General features: G+C 42.3%; 1 protein-coding gene across 1 annotated transcript in view; it reads left to right on the forward strand.

The window, feature by feature from the left end:
* The first annotated feature begins 1,236 nt into the window (after positions 1–1,236).
* The window catches only part of FAM81A (family with sequence similarity 81 member A), a 36,784-nt gene continuing 15,322 nt past the window's right edge, over positions 1,237–22,698 (forward strand). Inside the window, exons 1-6 of the mRNA XM_067555964.1 lie at positions 1,237–1,308; positions 3,820–3,919; positions 13,260–13,579; positions 19,871–19,938; positions 21,375–21,648; positions 22,401–22,519. Coding sequence (XP_067412065.1) covers positions 19,892–19,938; positions 21,375–21,648; positions 22,401–22,519 — 440 coding nt within the window. The 5' untranslated portion in view covers positions 1,237–1,308; positions 3,820–3,919; positions 13,260–13,579; positions 19,871–19,891. The remainder of the gene's footprint in view (positions 1,309–3,819; positions 3,920–13,259; positions 13,580–19,870; positions 19,939–21,374; positions 21,649–22,400; positions 22,520–22,698) is intronic.

Here is a 22,698-nt window from a genome sequence, read left to right on the forward strand (position 1 = left end):
GGTGGGACTGGGATTGGGAGCGAGCCCGCTGCCGCGCTGCTCCGCCTGTGCAGCCGATGCCCTGGAGTCCAGCACCAGCCGCTCTCTGTCCATAAATGGAGAATTCAGCTCGGACCCAGCCAATCACGGTTTGTTTTTATAGCGTCATTCCTAAGGGAGATCCTAGCTGCCGGCCGCGTGGAGCTGCTGCTGGAGCCGCACAAGGGCCTCTGGGTTTTGTAGTCTTTGTCTGCTCCCTGCCACTTCTTGAGTTTGTTTTTGGCTCGTGGGCAGGGCCCCTTGGCAGTGTCCCGGCGCTCGGAACAAACCACAGCCGAGCACTTGCTCAGCAGCAGCCAGGAGCAGCTTCAATGCAGTGACTTAGGCCTGGTCTAGGCTACAGAACTAGGTCAAGGTAAAGCAGCTTGAGCGGACCTAGGTAAGTGTCCACATTACAATGTCACTTCCACTGATATAACTGGCCCACTATGCAGACTTAATAGCTCCACCTCCCCAAGAGGCATCTCGCTTAAGTGGCTGTAGTTAGGTCCACACAGTGTCCGTGTAGACACTGCATTGTTTACATCAACTGAAACTGCCTTTCAGAAGCGGTCCCACGATGCCCCATTCTGACAGTTCAATCCGTGCAGGCACTAGTGGGGATACGCATCGCGGACACCAGGAGCATAGGGCGGACATGCAAAAGTGATTTAATTACTGTGCAGGCTATATGTCCACATAACTTTTAGCTCAACTTAATTTCGTAGTGTAGACTTGCCTTTATTATTTACTAATATTATTTCCATTCCAGTAGGTTCTATTCAGCATTGTGGTAGGTACTTTACAAACATCAGGCCTCCTCTATACACAGTGTTTGTACTGGTTTGTATTTGGGTTAGTGGTGTGGTTTTTTTTACTGAAACAGTTATCAATGTAAACCCTGGTGTGGGGTATAAGAGTGCCTTGTGTACATTAGAGATGCTATGCCATTATAGCTATGCCAGCAGAGCTCCTTAGTGTAGATGTGGGTGTGGCAGGGCATATCAGCCCCGCCCCTAGAAAGGGTTAAGGACTCACTGCAGGCTGAAGAAGCCACGCCTCCCACCTTTGCTGGGCATGCTCAGCCTGGAAGGGGAATATAAACGGCAGCAACTCAGCTCATTTGGGATGGACTGCTGACCAGGGAGGAAGCATGCTACTAGCTCTCTTCTGGTGACAGCTGCAGCCGGAGTCCAGGCTGTCAGGCAAGCCCCGAAGAGGGACTGAGCCATCAGGGGCTGCATGGATGGGGGACCCCAGAGATCATGGAGCATCACTGATGATGACAGGGTAGGAAGTAGCCCAGAGGGGCTGAGGAGTGAAAAAGGGGGAGTTGCAGAGCCACCATCAGTGTGTTTCAGGTGTAGTCCTGCTGACTCGGTGGAAAACACTCCCAGCACCAACAGGGCCCTGGGCTGGGGCTCAGAGAAGCAGGGTTGGCCTGAGCCCCTCCCTACTCTGGGCACTGCACCACTATAGGCAGCACCCTGCTACCCCAATGGAGCCTCAGGCCATGCTTCAGTGACTCTGGCCATTGGGCTGTGCTGCCCCAACAAAGGGGGTTGCTTTACTGACTCTGGCTATGAGGCCACGTGACCTTAATTGCAGGGGTGCACTGCTGGCTCAGACTATTAAGCCACACTAATGGAAGAAAGAGTGGTCCCAGTGACAGGGACCACCCTGCTGCTGTCTTGGAAGTGAAGCTAGCGGAGTAGGCATAGACCCACAGCTTTTGCCCCACATACTGCCCGTCATGGGCATCAGCTCCTGTATCAGCCCCTTGACAGCGGGGTATGCTGATAGTTCTTCTTCTGACATAGCTACACTACCTCCCTGGACAACATTAGTTCTGCTGACAGAAGTACTCTTCTGTCAGCATAACTGCATCTATACTGTGGTTTTGCTGGCATAGCTATGTTGGCTAGGGGTTGTATGTGATTTTTATTTATTTTATTTTTTTTCCTTTACACCCTGGCTGATGTAGCTATATCAACATCACTTTGTAGTGTAGATCTGGCCACACAAGTATAGCTTATTCCCCTGCCTGTACGAGAATAGGTAGATCAGTATGAAGCACTTTTATACTGCTCGGGAAGAGGACAAAGCATCTATAGCCAAGTTGGGTATCCTGCTAGTTAGGTTGTACTGGTTTAAGAATAATTCAAGCAGTACAACTTTTCTAGGTAGTCAAGCCCTAAGAGGACACAATCTCTGTCCCCCAAAGTTCACGATCTAGGCTGTGATCCTGAAAATGATTCTGAATGTGCTTTAAGCATTGGAGTAATTACATTGGCTTCAGTGGGATTCCAACGGGGGCATATAGGCACCATCAGAACATAATATAGAAAACAAAAATAATCTTACAATAAGAAATATGATTGCATTCCGTCAAAAAAAAATTAAAAACCATTGTCCATAACTATTTATTTGTTAACCACTGCATATTTTTTTCAGTTAATCACTGTTAAGGACAGTGGTTAATAGAAAAAGTGGAAACAGACAGTGATTAATTGGGGTGGGGGGGAGAAGCTTCAAGCAGACAAAGACTCACCTCCACAATAATTTATAGATTAACCAAAATTGGAATCTTTATCCAAACCTGCCTTCCTGAAACTTTGGTGGTCTGAATAAAATAGAACTGTAGTCTGAACCACTCCTGGAATGTGTCCTGATTCTGCAACTGGATTTGTGTGGGTAAATGAAAGTCAGTAGAGCTCCCTAGAAGTAAATGGATCTGCTTTCATGGATCTGATGGCAGAATTGGGGTTCTGATTTGCAAAGTGGGTCTGTACTCCTGCTTTGCTTCTCAAGCTGCATTTGAAGAACCAGACCTGGTTTGATTTGCAAACATAAAATGTAACTGATGAGGTATTGCAATATCCAGACCACCCTGGTTTGTTCGGTATAGAAATGGAACAAAAACGATTTATTTGGCCTCCCCTTTAGTCCCACAAACTTTAGTGGTTTGCATAAAATAGAACAGCTCCCTTGGATCTGAGCCATGCTTGGTTTTGGTTTTGAAAAATCTAAACATCGCCTGCTCAGCTCAACTCTGCTTACATTACTGATCAAGTAAACCTTGCGATTTGCATTGGAGGCCTGGGAATTATTTCAGACTGATTTTGGGGGAAAACAGTTTAACTGAAGAAAAAGTTGGATAGTAAATACAGCCACAAACTACTATTAACACAAACTTATCTCTCAGTGCTAAAAGTGAGTTGAATTTTGTAAGAGCTGAGCTTCATGATTTATTTTCCTGCAGAAGGTGAGTAGCAGCAGTTTTATTGGAACTGGAAAAAAGTTTGCTCAGTGTTTCACTTGAACTTGGAAAAAGTTATGTAAACCTTGTAAGACTGAGAGAAAAAAAGTTAAAGAAAAGCAAAAAATAGAAATCAATCCAGAAAGGGAACCCGTTACAGATATATTATACTTATGAATGTAAGGAATAAAATATCTGTCATGTATCTAGGTTTTATATGCACATGTTTCTGTATCTGTTTTGTACTTGGCATTTGTATTAATATTGAAGTTTATTGCCTTAAAATAATCTTAATACAAATTACACGAATAAAGAAGAGAGAGAGACTGGGTTGGGGAAGGAGAATAAGGAAAACCCTCTTCTTATTGGACACTTAATTTGAGCGACTTCAGACCTGTTGTACTGCTGTTTTATCAGTGCTTCTAGGATCCATCTACTCTAGAAAATTGACCCATTGCTGACAATAGTTGTCAGGAATAGGCTCACCTGAATTGTTGTTGAAAATGCTAGAGCTGGACTGTCTCTCTCTGTCTTTTGTGTAGTGTATAGGGAGAAAGGCACAAGTTCCCTTGAACTTGAGGAAACACAGGTACTTCTCCCTCCATGCACCCATGTAGACTCGCTGTGCACCAAGGAGCTCAGGTACGTTCCCTTCCTGTACTGCTCTACACCTCCCTTACTCTAGATAGCCCAAATTAGCATCAGTGTAGATGGGACCCAACTGTTTTCAACACCATTACAAAACTGAATTGACTGATGGTCTGGAGCTGTTTGTTTATGATGAACAAAAGTTTGGAGAGACTTCCGTATGGGGGAAGAGTGAAATGATTAGGGCTACTTAGTTTACAGAGGTGAAATATAAGAAATAACATAGTAGGATTCTCTGTCCCAGTAGTATTGTCATATGCTCCTGTTTACCATTTCTCATAATACAAGACATAGGGACATTCAATTAAACTAAAAGGCAACACATTTAAAACTGATAAAATAAAATATTTTGTTTTATGCAACACATAATTAACCAGCCACAAAATATCCAGGAAGCCATGTGCTTAATAGGATTCCAGGGGATTGGATTTTTACATTATTATTATTATTATGAAGAACATCCACAGCTTTATATACCTTCAGGGCCTAAACCAACCAGGCCTTCATGCTTCAGGGCCTAAACCAACCACAAATTGATATCGATTAGGAAGAAACTTCCCTTATGAGTAAGTTATTAAATACTTGGCTGTTATATGGTGGGGTTTTGTTTGTTTTTTACCATCTTCTGAATCATTTAATACTGGCTGCTGTTGGAAACAAAGAACCAGGCTACATATACCACTGGTCTTGATGCAAATGATCATTGTTCTTGGTATTTAGGGAGTATAGAGTATTAAAATGTATATTTGTTGACCTAATAGACTGTTATTGCCTTGATTCGAATGTGGCTGCCACACACCTGTTCTAATTATTATTTATTTATTAAGGGCCTACTGTCTTCTTGGAATTGTAGAATACATACAAAGACAATCCCAATGCCAAATTACTTACAATAGTCTAAAAGTTAAACTCAGAGACCAAGGGAAACAGAGGTGTGGGATGCAGTTACTTACAGATTTCTGGTGCTAGTCTAATTCCAGGTGCATGGTGAAGATCATTCATTTGTGCTGTAGACTAACTCATTTTAATTTATAAGACGACACATTTGATAGGGGTCACAAGCTGTGACCATTGCTTATTACACTAATTAGAATAATCTTTCTGTTACTTTGTGCTCCACCGGTCTGGTTGTTGTACCCATTTCTTGTCTCTCATCATACACTGAGGCTTTGATCCTGCAAAGACCTACACACACGGTTAAACGTGTGCACTGTGGGGCTATTCAGTATGTGACGTTAAGCACATGAATAAGTCTTTCCAGAACTGGTGCCTTAGATTATAAACTCTTTTTTATGTAGAGGGTATGTGTGTGTGTCCTAGCACAATAAGGCCTCAATCCCTGATTCAGGCTTCTAACTGCTAGCGCAATACAAGTAATAATACATCAGATCCTAGATACAAAAGTCATAGTTTAATAACGACTTTAAAAAGTGAAATAGTTCTGTAATTTTTAATATTATCCTCAAATCCATGTGGATAGATGGTCTGCATAATGTCAGTTATTTAATAAAATTAGCTATTTTAGGTTGAGTTAAAAACCACTTTTGAATACACAAGACTTCTATATTTCTTTACCTTGAGCAGTATAGGGAAAACAAATCTAGCTGGGTTTCATCTCAGAAGGAATTTATACATCAGTTTTCTAAACTCGGGTGAAGATCTGTTTACAATTCAAATGCTGACACAGTCTTAAGTATTAGGAGACAAATTATTATATATAAAAGTTCCAGAAAGTAAGGTTTTATTATAGTACTACATGCGATGATTGTTACATTATCAAGAGGATATTTCTAACCATTACGGAGGAGATGTGAGATGGTCATATATTTAAAGTAGTTATGTAATAGATTGAACAGTGAACCCCAGAGCAAGGTTAACTGCAGAAATTCAAGTCAGAAAAAGAGGAGATGAGTAGAGGAAAATTACAGAATGTATGAGAAAAAAGCAAATGCTCTTTTTGACAATAAATGTAAATAGTTTTTAGAATTTGAACATATTTTCTATGAGAATTACTTTTTTATGTATGAAATTACAACCAGCCAGCATCAGGAGGTAGCATGTTTTGCAGCACAGAATATTTTTTTTTTCTTCTTTTTCATACTAATTAATGAAAAAATAATGGAGGCACAAGACAAATGTGGATCTTATGCGATTCAGTTCTTTGTGAGCAGTGTGTGTGGAAGGGATATCTTAAAATCACTGTCTGGAATATGTCTAGTCACATTTTACTTATACACAGTGCGCTTGGTTCTAGTTTGACATGGACTTCTCTGCATGGGAAAGTTCTACCAGTTATACAAGTATAGTGACTATATTTATATAATTATACAGTTATAACTATACAGACATAACGCGCCATGTGGATACTTCTATTCTGGTATAAGAATGGCTTTTTTTGGTTCAGCAGAAAACCTTTCCCATGTGACACAAACTAAATTGAAAAAGGCACTTCTATACTAGATTAAGAGTGTCCACTCTGGTGGATTATACCTGTAACTATATTAGTTTAACTTCACTCCTCTAGTTTATACCACAAAATCTTTCCCACGTAGACAAGGTCGAAGGCTGCTTTACACTATCTACAGGTGTAAAAGGGCATCAGAGTGGGCATAAATTACCTTTACATTATGCCCACGTTAAGGTGCCTGTGCACTGCCAGAGTGGTGTAAAGGAGCCTTAAAAATAAATGAGAATCTGAGCCAATGAATGTATCATGCAAAGCAGCTGTTCGCTGCGTTAGCTAAGTCCTGGTCTACACAGGGAATGTTGCAGGGTATTTCGGTATAAGTAAGGCCCTACTTCATTTGCAATATTGTGGAAATTGCAGATTCCCCAATATTAGGTTTCCACTGCAATTTTGGCAGGGGGAGCCCTGGCCACCCGGGAGCTGAGAGTGGGAGCCCTGTTGTCAGCCCCAGGTGGCTGTTGCCAGCCCCAGAGCCCCACTCTCAGCTCCAGGCAGGAGACAACACAAAATCCCGGAGAAGTAATGATGGATTTTATTACTGCAAGTAATAATGGACCTTATTTTTTTTGCAATTTTCCATGACTTGTTCATAACTCAGCTGCAATTTTTTGACAATCATCCCGCAATTCGAGTAGGGCCTTAGATATAACTGATAAAGCTTCCCTGTGTACACAGTGCCTCAGTCACGTAGGGCTCGATTCTGTCTTACACCTCCACAGCATGTACTGGGGACAAAAGGTACAAGGACTCTCCCCTGTACCTTGTTGCTTAGCTCATGTGAGGGCCAGGTAGGATTGCAGCTTCTGAGTCTGAGGAGTGCAGACAGAACCCCAAAGGGAATAGGGCAATAGCGGAAGGAGGTAGGGGCATGGCTTAGCCTCACCAATATACAGGCTAGTGGAGCATCATACTGGTCAATGGACAAGTGGTACAAAAGGCAGCAAGCTGCATGTCTCACTCAGTTTTTTGCACCCTATCATTCTGAGAGGCATTTTGCCTCCTTAGTCTTCCCTCTGAGCAGTGTGGCTCTGTGCTGCCCTTTGTTATGAGGCATATGTACAAGGCACAGTCTAGCCCTCTTCCTGCATTTAAACACAGTGGTTTAATTTAGTTTACATTAAGAATATACATCTAATTCCCCAGCCGATCATATAAAGTGAATGATACTTATTCAAGGGCTGTGCAGGGATCTGAGGGAAGGCATTTCCCTTCAAATGTCAGTTCACTGTAGTGTGTGAAAATTACAAACACTTGAAATTCTCAGTCTAATAATATAGTATGAGCAAGATGGCTGTGAAGCTCCAGCACAATAAAAAGGAATCTGTGTACATTTAAAAGGTTTCAGATGTATAGTATTCTATCTGTATGCCTATACTGCAGACTAAGCCTGGGGTCAGACTCAGGCTTAGTCCAAACGCCTCTTCTTCTTTCAAACCCCCCCCACCAACACACACACACACACACACACACACACACACACACACACACACACACACACACACACACACACACACACACACACACACACACACACACACACACACACACACACACACACACACACACACACACACACACAGAGTTCTGTCTGACCTGGGCCAGCAAGCCCTCTGTGCTCAGGGAGTCAGGCCTCTGCAGGGGGAAGGCGTGGGTTCAAGCCTGAGTCACATGGGGTGCAATAACAGAGGGAGAAGGATCCACTGCAAATGAAAAGACAGAGGCTGCAGAGCAAGGGACAGAATTGCAATGTGCAAGGAGAGTCTTGCAGTGCAGTTTCTGGAACAAGAATGTTGGCTGAGGGAGGAAGATAGAATGCAGCAGAAAGACCGATTTGAGAGGCTGCTTATGCTTATGGCCACCAGAGTACAGGCTCCTGCTGCAACCCCACCATGAGTCCCCTCCACAGTACCATGTGCTGCAGACCAGCAACAGTTTGGACAATTCCATACTTGGGTGGTCCATACAATGGGGACTTACCCACAGCTGGACAGGGCAAATCAACCCCATGCAGTACTCTACCACCATGCAGGCCCCTTCCTCCTCCCCGCCAGCTTCCACCCCTGTGCTGATACCATCCCCCTGCAGCTATAAGCTGGGGACGCATCAGTTGGAAGTGACAGGAGGAGAAGGACCTGGGCATATTGGTTGATCACAGGATGACTGAGCTGCCAATGTGATGTGGCCGTGAAAAAAGCTAATGCGGTCCTTGGATGCATCAGACGAGGTATTTCCAGTGGAGATAGGGAGGTGTTAGTACCAATATACAAGGCACTGGTGAGACCTCATCTGGCATACTGTGTGCAGTTCTGGTCCCCCTGTTTAAGAAAGATGAATTGAAACTGGAACAGGTGCAGAGAAGGGCTACTAGGATGGTCCGCAGAATGGAAAACCTGCCTTATGAGAGGAGACTCAAAGAGCTTGGCTTGTTAGCTTAACCAAAAGAAGGTTGAGGGGAGATATGATTGCTCTCTATAAATACATCAGAGGGATAAATACCAAGGAGGGAGAGGAATTATTTAAATTCAGCCCCAATGTGGGTACAAGAACTAATGGATATAAACTGGCCATCAGGAAGTTTAGACTTGAAATTAGATGCAGGTTTCTAACCATCAGAGGAGTGAAGTTCTGGAATAGCCTTCCAAGAGGAGCAGGGGGGTCAAAAAACCTAGCTGGCTTCAAAACTGAGCTTCACAAAATTTAAGGAGGGGATGGTATGATGGGACAGCCTACTTTGGCAATTGACTGATCTTTGACTACTGGTGGTAGATATGCCAATGGCCTGTGAAGGGATGTTAGATGGGCGGGGTTCTGAGTTATTAGAGAGAATTCTTTCTTGGGTGTCTGGCGAGTCTTGCTCACATGCTCAGGGTTTAACTAATCGCCATATTTGGGGTTGGGAAGGAATTTCTCCCAGGGCAGATTGGCAAAGGCTCTGGGGGTTTTTCACCTTCCTCTGTAGCATGGGGCACGGCTCGCTTGCTGGTGGATTTTCTGTACCTTAAAGTCTTTAAACCATGATCTGAGGACTTTAATAACTCAGACAGACATAGGTTAGAGCAGGGGTCGGCAACCTATGGCACATGTGCCAAAGGTGGCATGCATGACCATTTTGAGCGGCACACCGCGCTGCTCCCGGTCCCAAAACAGGGCAGCATGGCAGCCACTCCTCCCTTCCATTCCCACCCCTCTCACGTGGCAGGTGAGGACAAGGAGGATGGGAGGCTGAGGGACCATCTTGGCATGCTATTGGCCCTGGCCAGGAGCCTCGTGGCGGCCTCTTCCCGCCTAGGGCACTGCTGGGCCCACTTGAGAGATGGGTGGCCACTGGGGATGTCAGCGGGGGCCAGCTTCTCAGAGGAGGGCCTGGTCGGTGCCTCCCCCCTCCCAGGTACGCCACTGCCGCAGCGGGGGTGGGAGGAGGAGAGCAGGAAAGGAAACTGGCCTCTAGGCCTCCCCCCCCCCCCCCGCCCGCCCTGCCACCGCCTAATACCCTGGCCAGGGTGCTGAGCCTATGGCACGTGGGGGAGGGTGGGGGGAAGAGTTGGCACCCCCCCTTCCAAAAGGTTGCCGACTCCTGGTTTATTATAAGAGGTTTATTATAAGAGTGGGTGGGTGGGTGAGGTTCTGTGGCCCGCATTGTGTAGGAGGTCAGACTAAATGATCATATTGGTCCCTTCTGACCTTAGAGTCCATTGGTCTGAGGTCTCCAATCCCATGCAGGCCTCTATCCCCATGCTGTGGCACCAAATGCACACTAAAGATGGAAGAAAGGGAAAAGAGAACAGAAGACTAGGGGACATGCAACCTTAGGGGTTTATTTGTCGGCCCTGTGTTTGCTATTTGCTCTGTCCAATGTTTGGTTTATGCGCTTTGTTTAATTTGCAAATTGTTTAATTTTGTGTTGGTTTATTACTGGTGTGTTGGTGTGCTAATGGTAGCTGTCCTGACTGGCAATGTCTTAATTTTTTTTGTTACATCCATGTTCACAAAAAAGGCTTTTATTTTATTAAGAACCTTGGTTACCATCACTGCATCACATCATATAATGTGTACTTCAAATAATGAAGATGAACACATGATAAGGGACAACTAGGAAGTTGTATTCAAACACAGTTACTCTGTACTCTTTTCTACATCAATCCATACTGTAAATTCATAGTTCTTGCCACATGCCCTCCTCCCCAGTTCCTAATCAGTCACTGCACCCATCAGCACAATGCATGGCAATTATCTCATTTACTGTAAACATTATACACGCACATTCATAAGTAGACTATTCTCCCTCTTCCATTTGCAAGTCCATAATGTAGGAGCACAAAGCACCCTGATTTGTGTTGCCGGGGTGCATTCTATCCCAACTTGCAAAACACAGCACGTTTTTCTGCAATTATGTTTGACCAAGCTCATGAACAAAATCATACCATAATCAAAGGGGATGGTGGAACTGTTGGTCTAACACAAAGTACAAAGGCCCTTCGTCTCTGGATGGTAGTGGGACCAGAGGTGACCAGGTTGATTGGGACAATTTGAAGCTGCAGCAGAAAAAGGAACCACCTGAAGAAGGGTCTAACAAAAAGCGCCATGAGCATATGAAAGGTGTCCAGGCTTCTTTTGCATGATACATCAAGGCATTTGTTGAGGTCATCGAAGACGTGGGCAACTCTATTTCAGACGAGAGTACAGACTTAGTTGAACTAGACACCAAAGACACTGAAGACCCTAATGTGATTGTCTCTGTTGAGGAAGCAGTACGTCATGTTTGTGACAAAGAGATTGCAAGACTAAAACCAAGCCATTAACAGAGCCCATCAAGTGAAATAAACTAAATTCCACTTGTTCAGCAGGCCTCCTGCAAGGAAGATCTCCAAGACCAAATTGCAGCTCTTTTCCTTGAAAAATGGTGGGGAATATGATGTTTCAATATGTTGAAGACTGTGAAATATTTTCTTATTTCTTAATTGTTTTAGGCTGCATATTTATGTAAGCTGTCTTTTCAATATTTTTGAGATGCAGTAATAGCCCATTATGCATAATTCAAGCTAAAATATCATTATTAGCAAAGAGAAAATTAACTTTCTGTTCATGAACAGAACTTGTAAACTTAATTGTGTTGTTCTTCTATATAATTAATATTAAATACTCCCTGGTAACATGCTACAGAGCATATTAATTCTTAATTTTTTTTCTATAGTCTCAAGTCATCACAATTCATTGCTTTAGTTTTTAGGACATGTAAAACAATAGGAATATAAAAGTACAAAAATAAAAATCTGCTGGGATGGTGTAATACCATAACTCAGTATCAGAAAAACATGGCTAGAAAAAATGCATTCAGAATTTAAAATGATTGCCACAGCCATCATGACATGAGTTGGTGACAGTCCCATATCTGAAAATCTGTATTAGGTCATACCCTAAGTCTCTGGCAGATTTCATGCTTTTATTATAACACCCACAATTCTTTCACAAATCTGATTGGCTAATTAGAAGCATGAGACGACTAATAGCATTCTGCATTCTTTGCATACCATAAACTCATCAAAATGAGTGGACTCATCAAAACCAATGGGAATTTGAGTTGCACAACAGATGCAATATTTGGCCCTTATACCTGTGTGCGCGCGCATGCGTGCACACACCCACACACACTTGGAAAAAAGAAGAAACAAACAAGTCAATTTTACTTGTAAGTTTGACACCCTTAAGCCCCAATCCTACAAACACTGATACACACGAGTGACTTTAGGCACCCAAATAGTGCTTTCGAAATCAAGGAGGCTACTCATGTGCATAAGGTAAGCACATTCTAGTGTGTTTGCGGGATCAAGGTATAAATTTGTATTAAATCCAGTGATTGTCATACACGAGTTACTGTTTCATTTCAGACCTGATCCTCTGAGGTGCAATCGACTTTAATTTAAACAGAGGGCAATCAATGGACTATAGGTTCAGACCCTCAGTTACTTTTATTTAAAAGTATGTGCATGTCAGGTTGCTATTTAACCTTCAGACATACCAGATGGTTAGCACTATGATGATTTGTGTTGACAGCAGTAGTGGGATTTGATATCTATTTCAGCCAAAAGCAAATGTAGTTTAAGATCTACTTTGGGATTGCTGGAACAGATATGATTTTATTTACTTTTGGTTTGCACCATTGTAACTCTACTGAACTCAACAGAATCACACCAGCATAAAACCAGAGTCGAGGCAGAAGCAGACCCAGAAGCTCACCCTTTTTGCTGGCTACTCTTTTCTATAGGTTATATATCTGATATGTGCATGCAAATATAGGTGAATGTGCTCTTTGTGGGATCTAACACATGCACACATACATGCAGTTTTACAGGCACCAAAAATACACTGGCTTTGAAACTAACAGAAAATGTCATTTTTTAAACTTTTCACTGATTCAGAATGACAATTTGACAGCCCTGTATTCTACCATGATTTTCCACACACTTTGGGGAAAATCCCCACTACAGTTCAGATTTTCATCTTGTTTACACCATTAATAATTTGGAGGAATTTGGAATTCACTTCCAATTAAATGATCACTTTTCTCAAGCAAGAGATTGATTGGAGCAGGGACTCAGCAGACTGTACTGAACAGCATGCAGGCTATCCACAGCCACTGCATTTTATACTGTCTAGAATCCGTCACCATTAGTCATTCATGCTGTAACATATGGAATAAGGTTTTTATTCGCTGGGTCTTTCCCTTCCCTGTTCTGTAACGAGCTGACACTGCTATGAAATAGATTGGGAGGAAACGGTGATAAAAAGGGATTTGTTCTGGTTGCTGAGCGGTGTGTGAATATTTGCCTCCTATAAATAAGTCTCTCTCTCTCTTTTTCTCTTTATTAGGAGACCCTTGCCTCCCTCAGATTGAGCTGCAGGTTTCTATGGAGACAGCGTCCTGGCAACAACTCTCAGCAGCCACTTTCTTCCCATCTACCAGGCCTAGTGGCAGCATGCCTAGCGGAGAGGGAGAGGACCTGGCTGCCACTAGCAGCAGGAAAGGACGGATGGACATCCAGGCTGTCTAGCTGCATTCTATGAATCTTTGCATACAACTACCACAGAAGTAAAAACATATTAAAAAGCCGAGCAGAGACAGCCAGCAGAGAGGTTGCTAGGATGCAAAGGAAGGAAGGGCAGCCATGTCCTGCCCTAATCCAACATTGGTGAGTGAATACAGCAGCTTTAATGCGGCTAAGAGTCTGTCTGAACTTTGCCCCTCTCTGTCGCATGACAACATGGTGATGTTTGTGTTGTGATGTTATGTCAATTTCCCCCCCATCATAGCATTTCCACAATCATCCCCATATTCTCAGACGATTCCTTATGGTGGTGGGCTGCAGTCATTTTAGTGGACCTGTGAAACTTCATAATGTTGCAATGTAGTGTAAGGACTCATTTGATGTAGCAAAGTGATGGGCTTTTTGTTTTTTGACCCATCCTCTCACTGAGTCATGACACTAACATTTCTTCTCATTCCAAAACACCATCCTGGTATGTTGCAATGCTCCAGTGCAACATTGTGATTCCTGAGTGTGTCCCTGTCATACACTCTCAAAGGGCCCCTTGTCTCACAACATTTTAACTCCTCAAAAGATATTTCTGGGTTGTTTTGAGAGAGGAAGGATGGTCCAGTGGTTTGGACATTAGCTTAGGACTTGGGAGACCCTTCAAGTCCTTGCTCTACCATAGACTTCTTGTGTGACCTAAGACATATAATTTAGCTTTGTTCCCTGGCTCTAAAATGGGGATAACAGCACTTCTCTACCTCACATGGGTGTTGTGAAGATAAATCCATTACAGACTGAGTGCTCAGATCCTATGGTATGTACCTTAGGTAGATTTCAATGTTATGAAAGTTACAGAACAGAACTGCTACCATTGTGATTTAAAAGAAGGGGTAAGTGGAAAACTATGTATGGTACGTATATGGCCCTCACTGTCATCGAATCTGAGCACCTCAAAATCTGTAATCTGTTTATCCTCTCAACACCCCAGTGAGGTAGAGCAGTGCTATTATTCCCATTTTACAGATGGGAAACTGAAGCACAGAGAATAAGTGACTTGTTCAAGGTCACACAGGAATACTATGGCAGAGCAGGGAATTGAGCCCAGTCTCCCAAGTCCTAAGTTAGTACTTAAATCATTGGAACATCCTTCTTCTTATTCCCAAAAAATCAAATGTGCAGGGCTGAGGGTGCTTTCAATGTGTGACAGAGGAAAAGGTATGCAGCAACAAAACAGAAGCAACCCTGAATTGCTGTGTGTCTGTTTCTTTAATCTTGCATGCAGTTTTATCTTTAGTTTCAAGTTTTGCATTACTGATTTCAGTGATTTACGGGAATAACAGTGAGGTTTTCCAGGTTTGTATGAGACAGAAGTTACAGTAGGCCTCAAGAGAGTGGGTATCTTTGCAATCACGTATGAAACTTACAGCTGGATCCATTTGTATCTGGAATGGCACAAACATAGAATATTCAGAAGAACTCATGAAATAATACTCCCATAAATTTGATAACATTGACTTACTGTTTTGTGCTTTAAGTTACCATATTATGTCAAACCGTAGTAAAATTTAAAATAACTAATGGCTTGAAAGGTTAAACACTTGAGGACTGGACCTTAACTAGTGTAAAGGTTAGGTTCAGTGGAGCTATGCCAATTTACACCAGCTCAGGATCTGACCCTTAGAGTTATATTTTCTTTTAACCTGTTAACATTAATGGATATTACACACACACACACAATTGAGAGAGAATATAACTATTAGTTCTGACATGTAACTATTGTTGTTTACAGGACATACATACACTTCCAGAACTGCAGAGCACTGCGTGGAATTTGAATGCTGGTAAACAAGATGCTGGAGACTCGGTCCCTTAAAAAGTGCTGAATTTAGGGCTTGATCAAGTCAGTGGGACTATTTCCAGTGACTTGAATGGGCTTTGGATTAGGCCTTTACTGAGGTTTGCCTGTTAGACACACAGAGCCAAATCCTGAGGTTCTTACCCAGTGCATATTCAGTAAGTAATACAGCAAACTCCCAGGGTATGTGTACATGGCAATTAAACACCCGCAGCTGGCCTGTGTCAGCTGACTCGGACTTGCAGGGCTCAGGCTGTGGGCCTCTAAAATTGTCAGATGTTCGGGTTCAGGCTGAAGCTTGGGCTCTGGGACTCTCCCCCTCTCGCGGGGTCTTGTGAACGCCTATACAGCATTTTCACAGCCCTGAAGCCCCCCCCGCTCTGTGTCACTTGACACAGGCCAGCCACGGGTGCTTAATTGCGGTATAGACATACCCCGCCCCCCCAGTGCTTTGTCATGGGCTGTAGTCTGGGTAAGGCCCTTAGAACTTAGCCCACAGTGAAGAGCTAGTAAACAAATCACATCATGGAGCTTGAAAGCTGACAATAGATTTAAACCATTGCAAGCCTGGCAGTGAAGAAGCTGGTGAGAACACTAAAGGCATGTCTACACTGCCCCACAGTTTGGACTATGGGGATATGCATAGCTGTGGGCACCAAAGTGCTGGGCTTTAACTCCCCTTTGTGGATGCTGCAGGTGAGAACTTAAAGGTTGGGAGTTTGCTGTAGACAACGACTGTTATGTGCCAGATCTCATAGGTGTATTCCCTCGCGCCTGCCACATCTGCACAGGGGAGTTACAGTGCAGCATTTTAGTGAGCACTGCCATTCAGACTCTTAGTCCAAACTGTGGGGCAACGTAGCCGTGCCCCAAGTATCATTCAGGATGAGAGAACTGCCTCAGGATGTCACTGTGGGGGTGTGAGGTCTCAACATCTGAGAGACCTGTGTGTGTACTGGAGAGCCGACGTTAGGTATAAACAGATTAAGCAATTGCTTAGGGCCTTGAGCAGCTCAAGGGGGCCTCCTATTAATTATTAGTATGTGTTGGGGGTGGGGGGAAATTTCTGCTTAGGGCCCTTAAGGAGCTAGCCCCAGCACTGGTGTATGGAGTGATGTCTTCAAATTAAAAATGACAAATAACTGAATATTTCACATTTGGAAATATTGTTTCAGATGAATCAGTGTCTTTGGTGGCGTTTAGGGCAATATGTATTTCAATGTACATCTGTGACTAATCCTGCAGTCTTTCTGCACCCAGGCATTTATTTCAGTAGGAGTTACAGATGCACAGGGATGGCAGGATGAAGCCATTGTGAGTTGAAGTAAAAAACCAAACCACACTTAAGATATACTGCCAAGTGCCAAATGTATGTTTTTAAATAGTTTTATATTTTGTCTTGAGGTTTTTGGGAAAATATCCAGGTCCTTAGTGGTGTAAATCAGGATAGTTCCACTGAAGTCAATGAGACTATTCACATATTTAAAATTAAGGTGTGTTTAAATAGTTTGCTGTGACAGGGCCATTAACGTGCAGTTTGACCTAGTGGAATGAGTACAAATCCAGGCTCTGCCACTGATTCACTGTATGACCTCCTTGGGCAAGTCATTTAACTTCACTGGCTAAAATTCCCCAATTGTAAAATTGTGATAATAGTGCAAACCAAACCTACCTCACAGACTGTTGTGAGGATTAATTAAGGGTTGATTCTGTAAATTTTTACTCATGGGAATAGCCCTCAGATGAGTAATCCCATTGTCTTTATGAGATTTAGTGGAGATTACTTGTGTGATGAACAGTTTGTAGGATTTGGTCCATAGTGTCTGTACTGTGTCAGAATGTGTAAATAATAATAATACCGATGTATAAGGTAATGCTTTTCATCAGTATATCTCAAAGCACTTTACAAATTTTTCAGTAGCAATTCTGAGTTCACATGGAATTCAGGATCAGGCCCCAATTGAAAAAGCAGCTATCATTGTTATGTCTGTAGTAGGGTCCTTGACAGGGAAGTAGTAGGGGAGCTTGGGCCTGTCCACTTCACCGGGGCCCTAGTAGGATCAGCAGCATGTGGCTTCTGGGCTGAGGCCCTCTGAGCTACCTTCCCTAGGTTGCTTCCTACCACTGTTTCACTCCCTCAGCTTCTGGTCCCAGATAAGGAGAAAAGGAAAAGGAAACCAAACTGCCAGCCCCAGCTTTTGGCAGGAGCCTTCAGGGTAGGTCTGCAGCCCCTTTTGGCAGGAGCCTTCAGGGTAGGTCTGCACTCCAGCCCGCCCCCGCCCCCCCCCCCCGGGCTAATCTGGGTTGCTCCCTTTTCAACCCACTCTCCAGTTGGAGCATGTACTTCAGGGTTGGAGGGCGGGGCTAGCTGGACCCAGTACTGAACCCGTGTGGGTTTTGTATAACCCATCGCAACATCAAAAAACATATTTGTTTTTAGATCGCATAGAGTAGATGGATTTGGTTATAGCTACCCACTCCTTTTTGCAAATAAGCTCCTGAGCCAGATTCTGATCTCATTTACACAGGTATAAATCCAGATTTGCTGCACTGAAGTTAATAGAGTTACACGGGTGCAGGTTATAGCAGAATCTGGCTATTTGTGTGGTTACTACCATATGTATGTGTCGGATTTGTGTGGTTACTACCATATGTATTATGGTTATTTGAAATAGAAAAGAAATAGTTAAAAGACTAAATTTTGACCAGATTTTCAGTGTCCTCTGTTTCTACAGGCACAAGTTAGTTAGACATCTTACTGCCAATATTTGAACCTGCATAGTATTATCCCCAAAAATGCAGTCTCTTAAACATTTTTGTTCCATTCTTCAGCAAACACATCCTTAACATTATGTATCGTCCTGTATGTGTTTGTTTTTGTATTACTCATTGATGCTAAAACATTGTTTCCCTTCAGTGCCATAAGTTAGCAGTGTTGACCTTAGTTAGTGATTTTCCAACTCCTGATGCTGGAGATGCATTAGCCAACAAATTATGTTTATTTTTGTGTGTGTTTTTCCCCTCTATCTTAAGGCTGCCCTACCCACCTACAAATGAGTCAGGGGCCTGGTTAAAACATGGCTGGCCCTTGACCCAGTACACTACTGTTAACATTTCCATTATTATATCAGAAAGACTTTAATTTGGATTGGAACACAGTTAGGTCTGCTCCACAGAATGCAGGGCTGTAGAATCTATTTGTCTTTCAAAACAAGCTTTCAAATGGCTGGGTTACTTAAATGTAATACTAATGACCATATTGTGATAATATTATCTATGTTGAATAGTACCTTACACCGTGAATACTTCTATTAAAATCAATGGAGCTACTTTGGAAGGTACTACTCTATAGGAGCAAGAGTGTCATAGCCTAGCTATGAAGTTGGTGGGGTTCATTTGGCTAACTATAAATCTTCCTTGTAAGGATTTTTGGTTTTAAATGACTGATTTAATGAATATTTCATCTAGGAATATGTCTCTTCACTTGGCATATTTTAAAATTTTCTAGGGATTGGTAATTCGGGGTACAACTGTAGATGCTAACAACCAGACACTCACTATTAATTGACCAATGCAAAAGCTAAGCATAATTGAGTGGGTGGGGAGTGTCAGCTTCCACTGAATTTTCTTGCTTTTGTTGGTTTTTAATCAATTTAGAATTATTTCTATGTAATTTTTGTATATTCAGTTAAAGTTGGATCAGAAAGATGTAGTGATTTAGAAAGTTGCAGGTGCCTTTGAGTACAGGGTTTGTTTGGATGACCACAGATGTCAATGGGACTGTCTATATGAACACTTAGCACATGGCAAGCTGAAGTGTAAATCTACCCCACGCTAGCCTGCTGTGTGCTAAAGTGTCTGTATGGACCTTGCTGCTATGTGCTGAAAGTTCCAAAGTGCACTTTAACTACACTACTTTGAAACAGGAGTAGATCAAAGCACATCATGGAACTTTTAGTGCATGGCAGCAGGTCCACATGGACACTTAGTCTATAGCAGGCTAAAGCGAGGTAGATTTACACCAGGGCTTAGTTCACAGTAAGTATTCATGTAGACAAGCCCTAAGAATCATGGGGGCAGATCCTCTGCTGGTGTAAATTGTCACAGCTTTGAGCTAGGCCACAGGACCAATCCTGCAAACAGGTACTGCTGAAGATAATGGGACTACTCATAATAGTGAGCAATAATAAAGAGCAGTGTTGTGAGACTAAATATATTTTAGCGACTGCAAAGCACTTTGAGATCAAAGTGCTACATAAGAGACAGGCTTTACTATTATTAGATCTGTGGATAAACAGAGGACTACAGCCTCCAGGGCTGTCAATCTAGCAGCTTTCATGTGTGCTGCATTCACTTGAAATAGCTTTTTAGTTTTTAGTCATCAAATTCTCTTCCCTGTTTTGCTGTTTTATATCACATTTTGGATGCAAATACTGTATTCTGAAAGCAAAAGCATGGGCAATATATAAAATGTCTTCCAACATCAGAGTTGTTAGCACAATCTTAAGGTTCACTTAAAGCAGATACATGAAATCATTTCAGTGCCAGATATAAACAACTGTTAAATAATGTAATGTGTATTTTTTCAACAGACATAAATTATTGAAAAGAAAATGGCACAACGAAGCCCAATCTTTCCGACACTTGCCCCTACTGAAAGGTACAGTCTGACATGTTGGAAATCTAAAATCTACAGATTGCAGGAGTGCTTGTGCTTCTTCTGTAATTCTCTATTTACATTAATGCTTAACATTGCAGCTTTTGTACTTAATGCAACAACTAAACTAAATTAAATATTGTAGACATATACCCTGTTTATCCAAATCATGGGCCAAATCCTGAAGTCTTTAGCTTTTATTCAGTCTTTTCTCAAGGAAAACTCCCATTGGTTTCAACTGTGGCAGAGTGAAAACCCAGGACATCAAGACTTGTTACAGTGGAAGTCTTTCCATGAGTAAGGAATGAATATAAAAATGGAGGGCCAAAACTTAATTTACACCCTGATTGCATCTCCATTGACTTCCGTGAAATTACTGCATGATGAAAGTGAGAACAGAATTTAGCCTTTACTTCATGATTTGGCTCTATGAATATCAGAACACATACAGCATACAAGGGGGAAAAAAAGAAATAACTAAGGTGTTTAAAGAAAATAACGAAGAGATGTTTAAAGGCACAGCGAGGAATTAGGCACTCAATACTCGTTGACTTTCAATGGGAATTGAATACCTATCTTCCCTTCGTGCCATTGAAAATCTTTCCCCAAAGAATTACAAAACATAACCTCTGTGAAAGACTGTGTTCATCAGTGGCCAGATTTTGAAGTCTCAGCACCTCATGTTGCTTTCAAGAAAAGCTGCTCAGTGCTGAGCTCCTTTGAAAAATCTGGACAATTATTTAGGTGCCTAAATGAGAGCTGACCTCTTTTGAAAAGTTGCCTTAGAGACTGTGAGAAGCTTGGATTTTGTCCCTCCTGGATTTCCAAACCTTTAGCATGTATTTATCCAGCTCCCAAGAGGAGAAGTTTTTGGATGCATACTCCAGGAGTAGCCTTACTGGGAGAGAAAAGAATGGATGCAGACTCAAGATATTCCTTCTTACTCTATTTTTATTTAATTTTATCATATGCATTTCCTGTAGTTATTGCTTTGAACAATGGGAAAAGCAGCCGCAAAGACTGCACACATATTTACAAAATTTAATCAAAAACGTTCTGAGTTCACATTCCCAGTCAAACTGTTGTGTCTGTCTTAATATGTTCCAAAACATGCTAACATCCTTTTGTTAAGCGTACATGCTTGGGTTAGTCACCCTAAAGTGGGGCGGCGAGGAGGCCCTGAGTTCCCTTTACACTTACCTCTCATGGCAGCAAATGCTGCACCTGCTTATGTACAGCAGTGGGCACTCTCCCTGGAAGTATTCAGGATTGCTGGGAGGTATTATTCTTTTTGGAGACATAATACCTCCCAGTGTTTATACTACGGTGGTATCAACCTCATGACTGTGGTTAAAAGCTACAATAGAGTTTAGCGTAAGAGCCTCAGGATCTGGCCACACATTAATAATACATTTGTTTGAATATGTTTCGTTTGTTAGACGGATTCGAAATATACCACTACACAGCCAAGCTTTGACCGCGGTCCCATTAGCATCTGCAAGTCTAGTGGATCAACTAGAAGACAGAATTCTAAGCCATGAGAAAACAACTGCTGCCCTTGTGGAACACGCTTTTCGCATTAAGGAGGACATTGTTTCCACTTTGCATAGAATGCAGAACAAGGGGGGAGGAGATCGGTTGGCGAGGCAACTCTTAGAAGAACATATCCGCAACATAACGGCAATAGTGAGGCAGCTTAACCGGGACATTGAGGTACGCTCTGGTTCTTTCATGGGGCTGACACCATCTCTGCTGTTGACTCCTAGTTTAATAAAAAAACTTAGTAAGATTTAATATGTGATGTAAGTATAAGATCTGAAGAGTTTATAAATGGGGTACACATCCTTCTAAAGTGCATGCAGAGTATATAATTCTTTTGGCGGCTATAAAAAAAAAGCACAGGGCATTGCCAGGAATTTAAATATAAATTCTACACAAAAAGCTTTGTGGGGCTAATGTATGTCCTTTCAACACAAAAGAAATCATCAGTTAATGCAACATAAACATCCACTTCAACCTCAGTTTAAAAGCCCTACCAACTAAACACACTCACAGACTCCTTATCCCCACAACAAAATCTCCCTTTCACTTTCCACATGCACCACACACAATGCACACATCCAAGTGGTACAATCACAGTCAAATACACAACCTTAAGCCTGACCACTGCAGAAATTAGCAGGGTAGGTGGGTAGTGGTAGATGGGCTGATATAGGTTAGCATTTGAGGGCCCAATTCTGCTACTAGTGTGACTTCACTGAGAGTTCTGTGTGTGGACTGGGCCCCGAAAATCAGGAGAAGCCATAAATGAGTATAATGCACTTTTTTTGCATGCTTATAAAAACACTTGTTAAATTAAAAAACAGATTTCATTTTATTTTGATTTAGCAAAATATAATAAGTGCCCTATTGAATGTATAATAAATGGTCTGTTGAACTCCTGTTTGCATATTAATGCCTTATAGATGCTGCAGGAACAGATACGTGTCAGGGATAACCTCAGTTATGGAACTAATTCTACCTTAAAGAGCCTGGAAATGCGGCAGCTGTCTGGTTTGGGAGATCTTCGGGGGAGAGTGGCAAGGTAAATGCCAGTTGTGCAATCAGCTGATTTTCTATTAATCTTGAAGTATGCATTTCACATTTAATGACAATGGGCCAAAATTTAACCTTGGCCTAACTCCTAGAATGAATTTGGCTCAATGTTTTCATGGCAATGCACAACAATCCCCTGCATTCCAGTATCAAATGTTAAAACTAGTT

Source organism: Emydura macquarii, unplaced genomic scaffold (assembly GCF_026122565.2).
Source record: "Emydura macquarii macquarii isolate MOO-44397 ecotype Brisbane River unplaced genomic scaffold, CSIRO-AGI_Emac_v2 contig_1644, whole genome shotgun sequence".
Lineage (NCBI taxonomy): Eukaryota > Metazoa > Chordata > Testudines > Chelidae > Emydura > Emydura macquarii.